Genomic DNA, 11482 nt, shown 5'->3' on the forward strand with positions numbered 1-11482 from the left:
TATATGAACCAATACATACTAGACCTAAACAAGTACATGTAATTACCCTGGAAAATTTCAATAACGTCCTCCACTTCTTTCGTCAAATATATGTTCTCCATCAAAATATGTGCATCACGGTTTCCGACTGAATACAATTGTCTGATTTGTTTATTTACATCAGTGACAAAAAGCTAATATTTCCAACCAAAAAACAAAACAACATAGAACCTACATGCCTTGATTCCCTTACATCTGTTTTCTAGTGTCTGAACATTTAAATGCTTATATTTTCCGCCTTACATATTGATAATTCTGTCTGGCCACATCCGCCAATTCAGCAATATTTGTTTCAAAGAACGGCAGTTCCCTATAACATGTAATAAAGTTCCCTTATACATTAATACCCAAACATGTCGGGAAGTATTTCAACTAGTTATGTCACATCTACACGAACACGGGTATAAATAAAACGCCATACAGTCGTAATATTGCGCTACTTTACTGCATTGCAGTATGAAATAACATCACATGAGCCAGCCTGAAGGCCGCCAAACCCTTCTCCTTCCGTGTGCGGCGAAGTACGGTCTATGCAAACGACACGTAAACCCGTCCGTGGTACCCGGTCGTGATGGATGGTAATATGTCACGTGACTTTCTGACTAAAAAACGAGCAAGTTCCCTTTCGATCATCACACTTACGGAGAAACTACTGCAGTCCACACTACGTGAGTTAATTAGATATTCAAGGAATTATTTTGAGAATATTGTGATTTCTTACATGGTAACGTTTTAACATATGTATACCAATACGAAAACATTGCAGAGTAAATAACTAATCAAATATAAAGATAAGCAGGTGTTTTTCGAAAGAAAAAAATATTTGTTATAATGTATCTTATATGCATTTACGATGAACTTACTTTGTAACTGAATTTAAGTAAGCAATATTATTTATTTATCATAACACATTGCTTTAAGGTTTTCAATTATAAAAAGACGTGTCACATTTCCATTTAAACTATTTTTCATGCATTATTGATACAAATTTCATATATTTTGTCTTTATTTCCCTACAGAAATCCAAAATGCGTTTTGTTATATTGACCGTTTTGGTGGCATGTGCCATGGGCATGGAATTCGACTGTAAGTATCCTTTACCTGTATTTGTTATAATGGAAACTTCGCCTGTTAAATGCTTACTCTATTCTGTAAACGTTAAGCCGGTTGGGTTGTATTATGGTCAAAAAGGTTTTTAAATGAAGATCGATTCCTAGGTCAACTATAAGTTGATTAATGGTAAAGGTACTTTTCACTTGCATATTTGGTGATATAAAAATCATATTTGATTATTCAAATGAGCAGTTTTAAGCTATTTGTACAGGCTCAATGGATAATGTTCAAATTCGTTAAGAAACAGCAAATATCTGGAATAATATACAAAAAAAGAAATAACCTATTAGAAATCTTTAAACAGTTTCTGTCGACTCGAACATCCTTCAAGAGATTATCGCAAATGTATTTTAATTGTTAGTAATTTATGTTGTCATTAACTAAGGTCACAGATATTCACAATTGTAGACAAATTTTAAGGAGATCTGTGTTTGTTTTATATGTACTTGATTTAATCATTGTATTGTTTCTTGTAGAAAGTTATAGTCAATAACAATACTATATACATTAGTCATAGGCGTACAATAACAAAATTGGATACGTTTTCACATCTCATAAAATAAAATAACAAATGAAAGAAAAAGATAAATTTAAAGTCATCATTCAGTTCAAATTAAATGTAGTTTCAGGAAGAAATTGTATTAAGCGGTACCATTATGACGTCGACATACGGACCAGATCTTTCAGGGGTATTTTGAATGCAGTCTAGTGTCTTTGGCATCCTTAAGGAAATATAGCTTTATATACTACCAAAGATTTACCGTTAGACTAAAGTTAAGAAAGGACGACTTATCGGAATTACCTCCCTCTATTATAGGATATCATTGCTCAATTTAAAGCAGCTGTTATTATACAATTTTTATCATACAGTATAAAACAATTTAGTGTTTTCGTTTTTATTAAAAACGACATTTTTGGAAGAACATGTACGTCACTTCTGTTTTGTTTGCAGTGAAGAATCTCCAGGGGATGCTTGGAGGTCTCGGCGGTATGGGAAACATCGGTAACTTGATGGGACAAGCCAAGAACATGATGGAAGGACTCAACCTGGACGACATTTGTAAGTATACAGGCGACAGGTTAAAAGCTCGAACTGTTTAATACTGCATACGTATTTCTTTTTAGCGCACTTCAAATTTAAGCGCTTTATCGATTTTAACTGATTGTACATTTATAAATCGACGCGCTCATAATATATTGATTATAAAATAAAATACAGAAAATTCAATTAGCGAAGTTATAATTCAGCGCAATATTTAAATCGAAAAGGCTCAATTAAGATTTTCTCTGAAATTGTAAATATCATTTATAGATTTATAAGTTTGTAAATAGCAGGCTAGACATATTTTCACAGGTAATCATTATATATATTTTATATATTCAAAGAGGCGATTCTCTTATACGTTTTATTGATAATCTTAATAATATATTCATCTTTATAGTTTTTTTTCCGGAAATTGATTTGTTCGGAACCTTAATGATGAAACAGTTTAATTTTTATAACAAAGTGTTCACTAATTCAAACGTTTTGTTCAGCCTCCATGATTAAAGACATCGACCCCGAAGAGCTGAAGGGAATCATCGACCACATGCCCCCACATATGATGGAGATGGTCGAGGGAATGGGTAAGTCTCGCGTGTTTACGTACCATTGCAGGTACAAGTACACGTCGCCCTTTAAATCTTTATTGTTAGTATTTGGCTCATCAATTATTGGGCTCAAAACTTTTCCTTAAAATGAAAACAAAATATGGAAGTTGCTTGGTATACCTTTGTCCAGAACAATGTAAATAATGACCTATGCAGGAATTATTTGTCGAAAATATTGTTCAATTTTGTCCGAAAAGTCACTTTTGAATGCAGAATTTGAGTGACGCAAAATTGCATTGAATATCATAATTCATGAAAAAACTTGTGTATGCATTCCTGAAGTATCCGTGTATTCACTATTATCGAAATAAAGGTAAGAAAATGGTTGAAATCTTTAGAATGAGATTTTCATTTTGAGGAAAAGTTATGAGCCCATCACATTCTTATTACACTGACATGTGCCTATATGAAATACCTTAACAAGTACTTACTGACTCTCATTCATCGTGTCACATGTTTACTGTTTTGTTTACAAATCACAGCTGCATATACACGTGTTGGTCATGATGTACATTACACTGATGTTAATGGTCTACTTCAGGAATTTCCAAAGAAGAAATCAGTGAAGCCGCCACTCACCTGCCAGAGCACGTAGACGAAATCAAGGGTATGATCGGCGAGGCCCAGAACGGTAGGTTGCTTCAACTCCGTTAAACGTTGATATGATAAATAATGCGTTAGTATGATATTCTACATGACATTGAAACCTTAAAGTATTACTATTTATCACTAAAAAGTTTGGTTTTTCCATTTTAAGAACAAATGACGTTAACATTGTTTATAAAACGCGAAATCAAATTCCGAATGAGTATTCTTTACAAAAGCTCACGTTTTACTTGTCAGCGACTATTTTATCCACATTAAGTATTTCTATCTCATTTTAATTTATACATCTTTAATTGACGCCACTGTATAGTTGTTGATTAATGTTTATTAATTAACAGGAAATATCCAGAAGCTGGTGAAGTCTGAGCTCCAGAATATGGGACTTCAGGTACCGGAAGAGGATGATATGGGAAGCATTATGAGTACTTTGAAAACCCAAGCTAAGGCAAAAATGAGCGAGTTTGGTCTTGACGTCGAGGACTTCCAAGGTTAGTATCTACTCGATGATGGATGCACAACTTTAGCTATGAATTCAATGTTGATAATGATTTAAAATCGATGATTGAACAATTTCTCCCAAATTAACTTATTAACCAACTTGAGAGCTAACCTTGTGCAACTGATGATCCGCTACTTTGACTGTAAATTAAAAGAAAAAAAATAGTTTAAACGGAAAAAACTGATTTTGTCCCCTTCCAACTTAATGAATAATTTAACTTAGTAATAATCTTGTACTTTTGTGCTGACACAAGCGGATGAATTTTTGTCATGCTTTCTAAAACAATGTACTTAGACATATTTTCACGGGTATACAAAGGATATATTTTTTGTAATATGTGGAAACGGTTTCTAACATTATACAACATATTTTTCTGCACATCTAGATATCAAATCTGCTATGCCCAAACTGATGTCCGTCCTGCAGAAACAACTGAAGGAACAAGGCCTTGAAATCGATACAGGTGCGTTTGTGTGTTGTTATATTTACAAATACGATAGCACGTTTACAATTAAAAAAGGAAATTTAGGCATAGTAGATGACATTTCAATGTGAATATACATTTAATTTTGAAATGTATAAATATCATATAAATACAATTAAACTATTACACATTAAAATCATTTAAAACAGGTGCAATTTACACCTCATTACATCAAAATATTTAATAATGTTGTATATAATATTGCATCTAATGTGAAGTTCGTATTTATTACATCATGAGGTTTTTATGTTAACATCAATGTCTCATTAATGACATTTATTTACTTAACGTTATCTTACTTGACAGAGGACCCAGAAAGCATGAAAAACCATCTTGAGAAAATGCTCATGATACATTTCGAAATCCCAGGTAAACATGCGAAACGAAACGCTTTATATCATTTTATTATTGATTTTATGTATATTAAAATGAGGATACTTTATAAATTATTATTGTACTATTTTAATAATTTTGCACTTCCCATCGATGTATTGGAGGTTCTCTTATACATATGTGTACGTATATGTATAGGGCCAACACAAGTGATTAACATAAGCTGAAATAACTTGTTTCATAATTGTTGTAAAATAAGTTTACATTACATATACATATCCTATATAGCAGGTTTTGGTTAATAAATACGATCATATTTATTAATCAGTATCTATCCAATGTAAATATTGATGACTACTCTATCAGATATTTTGTGGAGATTTAATCAATTGTTCTAGAATTTATTGATTATATTGTATAATTCCTTCTCTTGTAGAGGACGCCTCCCCAGAAGAGATGAGGGCTAGGGTCATGGGCAAGATGAGGGAATACATTGAAGATCTCGGAATCGAATATACCGAGGAGGACATGGGTAAGCTACTTTTACACCAAATTAACATTTAGGAATACGATCACTTTAAGTCAACAGTCGAGATTAACTTATACAATACAGTATGTTCTTTCTCTCTTTCAAAGATCCACTTTATTTCTCTTTTGTTTAAATTAAAGTTTTCGATTTCACAAGAATGGTTATCAAACAAGACCGCTCCGATCAACAACCAAGTCTTAAAACTGTCATTGTATTTCACAGAAACCCCAGAGAAGGCAATGAACATGCTCAAGAAGAAGTTCCTCAACACCGCCAACGGTTACGGATTTGAATTTAAAGATGGTAAGTTGGGTCCCTAGCTAGCATTTTCATTAATAGTGATCTGTATCGTTTCTATGCAATATAAGAATCTGGCGCAAATGTAATTGAAATAATGTGATGATCGAATTGCTGATTCGGTTAAGCAGAAGACGCTTAACCTTCCGGAAAACCTGGTCTTATTAATCTTGATTTTTTTAGTATGTATCGAATGTAAATATTACCTTTGTTCATTGTTTACTCTAGTTTTATCAATTTTGAGTTCAAATTGTTGTTTTATCGACACTTCAGTGTTTTCTTGGTTTATGTTATGCGTAAAATACGACATGTTTTTCATTTGAAATTTAACTAATGAATCAATATTTGTCCAACAGATGCTTCTTTCGACGAGATCAAGGAGGCCGTCATGAGCAAAGTGAAGAACTCTGGAATTCTCGAGAACCCCATGCAGTACCTGCCCATGCTCATCAAGGGCTTCAACAGTCTCGGCGGAATGAAAATGCTGATGGGCGAGACCGAACAGCCACAACCCCAAATGCAGATGTCTCCTGAACATATGATGATGATGCAGCAGCAGAGACAAATGATGATGCAGAGACAAATGATGATGCAGAGGAGGCCAAGTATGGATAATTTGACGTTTGTTAATGACATGATATGGGGTAGCATATAACATATCCGATGATATGTCATGTAGATTGGCCAAACAAAGATTATGCTAAATTATGCATAGTAACATTAAAAGTCCATGCATTAGAAACGGGAAGACTATCAACGATTGCATATAATGATATGTATGCATAAAAATGAAAGAATCATATTTTTCCACTTTTTTTTTCATTCTAAAATATCAAAATAACACGTGAATCAATATAATTGCAAATCGGAAAAAGCTTTGTTGCATCAACACTCCTCTTGGATATGTCAGGCGATATGTGGCCGTCTTTTTTATAACGATTTTCTTCAATTGCAGCGCCCATGAAAATGAACTTCGAGATCAACGTTGATGGACAGAACTCCTACAGGCCGCCAAATGCCTTCCCTGCCTACCTGAGGGGTGCTGAGGATGCCCTTATGCATGCTTATGGTGATGACGAGGAGGTTGTCCGTCACGTGATGACTGTACAACAAGGAATTTCCCAAGGCGCTGTATCCGAGGAGGCCGTCCACGAGCTTCTCTCCGATCTTATGCACGCGTAAGTTCCAATACCACCCTGCTTTAATTACTTTTCTTAATTTAACTTACAGACAGCGATGATACAATTTCGTGTGTTCTTTGAGAACAAATTTCTTGGTAGACTATTTCACTACTCCTTTTCTAGTATGTTATCACGTTCGATTTTGTTTTTAATTTGAACATTTTTGTCTTTTTATTATGATCAGAAGTGTATTATCACTTTACACTAATTCTCCCATGAATCTGCCGTAGCATGTGTTTATTCCATATTTTCTGTATTCCTACTTCTTCTCCCGTTTTAGTCGCCTCCAGACCCGTGTCCTTGCTGCCAGGAACCAGATGTTGAAGCAGCAGGTCATGCACGAGCAGTTTGAGACTCGTATCCCAGTCAGCAAGAGTCCCTTCCTTAATCATATTCGCCACAAGTGCAGGCACGGCAGGAAAGTCGACCACGAGTAAAGTCGCCAGCTAAGTAACGGAGCAAGCCCGGTGTGAATCGCACCGGGGCGATTTTAGAATTAATTGACAGCCCATTGGTCCGCATCCAAAAATATGCTTGTAGAATGATCTTGATAAAAAAAATCTCTCGTCGTCAGAAAGCTACGTTATCTTAGCTATCCATAGGCTATCACAATACATGCCTGTTGAATGTCATAGAATTAAACAAGATGTGGTAAACTATAGATAAAATTCTGACAATAAGAAAAGCGATACACCTGTTCTGTGGAGGAAAATGAAAAGACAATTCCATAAAAAAAAAATATGATTTTATTGTAGTACCTCACATTAAGTTGTCATTCATTTCAGTGGGGATGATGGGAAGCAAGGCCTAGGGAAATATACCTTTATATCCACAATCACAAATTAAAAATTACACTCTTATAAGTTTGCCTATTGAATGATCTATTGTGATAGGATATCGACCATCATGATAAGATTACCAGGTCTTATACCGTATTTTGCTGGTGCATTCGATAAGTAGGTTTTCGTTATATTTACTTTTGAACGTGCTAATAATTCTTCCGTGTTAAAATAGTTTCAGTTGTAATCTGTTATAAACTTTATAATATTAACTTTATTTGTTTACAACATTTATAAAGCAAGTTTTATTTAGTTGTTCACTATTGATGGAAGCATGAATGTGGTATTGATGATTTATTTATTATCATATTGCTATGAATTCAAAGATGTAATCAAATAATGAATATGAAACATATAGTATATATCTAATAATCAGATACAAAGCTTTACGCTCCTTATACATTAAAACAAAGTATTCCAAACTCCATCTTTCATTATCGGTGAATAAATTTGTAACTAATTATCAACGTTTCTGATATGGAGAATGTTTAAAAAGTTTTGATATGGAAAGAAATAAGAATTAATCTTGTCAAATTTAGACTTTTTATTTCGCTCCACCACCGATTGAAGTATCGGTAGTAGAGCAAAGTTAAAAGGAACTAAATAAGAATGATCATGATATTACAATTAATAGTACGATACTTTGCTAAACAATTATTGTTAAGAAGTGATTGTATTTTTTGTTAACAAATCTAGTTTGTATAAAACAAACACCTAACAATCAAATGCCTTCCATTTATATTTATACAATGCGTATAATTGTGATGCATTTTGGTCATTTAAACTGTAGGTGTAATTCGAATGAAATGTAGAGTGAGCGCGTAGAGTGAATATAAGACCTTTGAACACATTCAGTTGTCCAGATCTCGAGAGCTATAATATGATTTATTATACTTAACAAATATACAATATTTCATTCATGATTAGTTTTGCTTACAAAATATAATACAGTTATAAAATTCATATTAATGAATATAAATGTGAAAGCGCCTATCTCCGTTTCCTTCACAAAACACGTATATTGAAACATCGTTTCAATCATATATACATTGAATTTTAAGGTAACTTAATTACAGACAAGTAGTGATTTATTTCCAGCACTAATTGCATATCAAATTAGATGTACATTGTATGTTTCAGAATTGGTATGTTAATAGTTCGTTTCCGATTTAAAACAGAGTTTGTATTTTGTAGAAACTGTTCTTTTGAACCAATGAAAAAAACCAAGACAGCAAAGCATTCAGTCTGAAATATACAAGTCCAAAGATGTGGTCAATACCAAAACAATCATGAAGCAGCTTTGCCCAAGAAAAATAAATTGAAGACGGTTCAATAATCTATATATAATTGATAGAGATAGTTGTTTACACACAATTTAGATTAAATCATATATACATTGAATTGTAAGGTAACTTAATTACAGACTAGCAGTGATTTATTTCCAGCACCAATTGCATATCAAATCAGATGTACATTGTATGTTTCAGAATTGATATGTTAATAGTTCGTTTCCGATTTAAAACAGAGTTTGTATTTTGTAGAAACTGTTCTTTTGAACCAATGAAAAATACCAAGACAGCAAAGCATTCAGTCTGAAATATACAATTCCAAAGATGTGGTCAATACCAAAACAATCATAAAGCAGCTTTGCCCAAGAAAAATAAATTGAAGACGGTTCAATAATCTATATATAATTTATAGAGATAGTTGTTTACACACAATTTAGATTAAATCATATATACATTGAATTGTAAGGTCACTTAATTACAGACTAACAGTGATTTATTTCCAGCACCAATTTTCTGTAATATGATTTTTTTTTGTTTGATTCATCTACATAATGAAATTGATTTTGCATGATATCCAGTGCAATCATCTTCTTTTATTTATTTTAACATTTTTTTAAATTGGTTCAAATTCATGTCAAATCTGTTATTTTTTGAAATCGGGTGATATTTTTTAATGATTGATCACTTAGTTTGTATACATTGGTCATTGTTTAGTTTTGCAATTTCTCCACAGAATGTTTGTAACATGACGATTGTTTTAAATTTGTATTCCCTTTACATATTTAGCATACATAGGAGACTGGCATAACATGTCGAGTGAAAAAGGTGATGATAATATTTCCAGTGTAATAGTGATTATTCTTTATTAAAGTTGTATTCATGGGTCCAAATGCTGGAAAATCGCACAATTACAGAAGCGTTAACTTTTGATTTTTTTCCATACCTTAAGGACAAGAATGTTAGGATAATTTACCGTTTTTTACATTATTTTTAGAATTTTGGATGGTGTTTCACGCTGTCATATGCATACTGTACTTTACCTTCGACATGCCCTGGGCATTTTAGTGATTGGAAATGTTTAGAATTTTGAATGTTACGCCTTCCAAAGTTATAAAAAAAAGTCATAGACCCTTTTCTCCCCCAAGTCAGTTGGCTATTTACGGTGACTCAGACCAGGAAAAAGGGAAAGGGAGTGTTTATAATGTAAGGGACGGCTATCAATGGAAAGCGATATGCACGATTTGTAGTTTGTGTTAAGTTCCTGTTCAGCTTATAAGAGTCTGTATCTGTGATTCATGGTGACAAGCCTGCGGGCAGGTACATATATTATATACTAATTGTCAGCCTTAGGTATACAAGGGTATCACTTGGACCTACAAAGGTAATACGGGTGTAGTGCTTCAGGGCTTATATATACAAGTTATATCATAAAGTCCTGTAGTAATCTGTGTATTACGGAAACAGAACTTATCACTGTCCCATAATACACATAAATGTATGTGATCTGCCCTATAATACACATACTATATGAGTTGTCGTGAAACGATGCCCAAACAGAGTACAAGAATATCAGTTTAACCTATTCCCAATAATGATTGAAATGTTTCCATATTATATGACTTGAAAATCATTTATAATTAGAATTTATCATTTATAATTAGAAATTATAGTCCATTAATTGTTTTCCATATAGCAGGATACATTAAATTTAGATATGACTTATTTGGACTTATCTATATATAGAAAATAATGCTGTCAATATCTCGTCTTTAATGTGCGGAATGTTGGAATAATAAACCTAAGTGGTTCTAAATGATCATATTGTACACGTAAGTATATTTGTTTAACAAGGTATATACCACTGATAAAGTGTTAACTCCATATGGTAACTCGAATTCATGTATGCTTGGTATCAATTGTGTGCTACAACAATCATAGTAGGATACACATGTTTATTATTATTTATTACGTAGTTTATTTTCGTTAATTAATGATAACTTTAAGGACATGTAGAACAGACTGATACTAAAAGTTAATACCTTCTGCTATATTTACCTTTATATCGTACAAACAAACTACTGATACTGTAAATCAAATTAATATTAAATGTTAAACATGCTGTGAAATCACTAATTTTCGTTTTGTTTTTTTAAATTTTGCTGATTCATGGGTAATCTTCATCCACGAATTCATAGGTCCACAAAGTAATTACAAGTCTGATATAAAGTAACTCTCCGTTTGAGTGGGTATTTGTGATCCAAGAGATCATGTACTCACGAAGTGGAATTTATCCGAGAAACAACGAACTTTGGGTCCCACGAAAATATCTGATTTCACTGTACTACTTTAAAAAGAGCCCGTGACTACAATTCCTTAATGTACAGTTTTACCTTTTTTGCTGTCGGGGTTCCTTTCCTGGTCTTTAGGGTCTAATGTTTTTTTGTTGACGATATCGGAAAGCTGGATAGTTCAGGTCTACCTTTACCTCGGGGTTAAATAAAAACAGTCGCCATTTTCATGAACAGTGTGTAACTTCCTGATTGCTAATATGATTGAAATATTGATAATGTTGTTAAATGATTTTAATTTAGATTTTGTTTAATTCAGAGACATTTTTAAATCG

General features: G+C 32.9%; 1 protein-coding gene across 1 annotated transcript; it reads left to right on the forward strand.

The window, feature by feature from the left end:
- The first annotated feature begins 664 nt into the window (after positions 1-664).
- On the forward strand, positions 665-9826 carry LOC110457680. Its single transcript, XM_021509040.1, has 13 exons — positions 665-707; positions 1059-1125; positions 2105-2212; positions 2689-2778; positions 3344-3433; positions 3747-3896; positions 4293-4370; positions 4698-4760; positions 5161-5256; positions 5476-5556; positions 5907-6155; positions 6506-6728; positions 7012-9826. Exons 2-13 carry the CDS (start codon positions 1068-1070, stop codon positions 7166-7168), a joined length of 1443 nt encoding a protein of 480 aa, XP_021364715.1. The 5' UTR covers positions 665-707; positions 1059-1067; the 3' UTR covers positions 7169-9826.
- Positions 9827-11482: the final 1656 nt, after the last annotated feature.

Source organism: Mizuhopecten yessoensis, unplaced genomic scaffold, assembly GCF_002113885.1.
Source record: "Mizuhopecten yessoensis strain PY_sf001 unplaced genomic scaffold, ASM211388v2 scaffold9299, whole genome shotgun sequence".
NCBI lineage: Eukaryota > Metazoa > Mollusca > Bivalvia > Pectinida > Pectinidae > Mizuhopecten > Mizuhopecten yessoensis.

Bases quoted from the DNA above. Each gene is read 5' to 3' on its own strand.
- LOC110457680 (XM_021509040.1), top strand. From the start codon at position 1,068: ATGCGTTTTGTTATATTGACCGTTTTGGTGGCATGTGCCATGGGCATG. The intron at 1,126-2,104 runs GTAAGTATCCTT...TTTTGTTTGCAG, and splicing joins CATGGGCATGGAATTCGACT to TGAAGAATCTCCAGGGGATG. The intron at 3,434-3,746 runs GTAGGTTGCTTC...ATTAATTAACAG, and splicing joins GATCGGCGAGGCCCAGAACG to GAAATATCCAGAAGCTGGTG.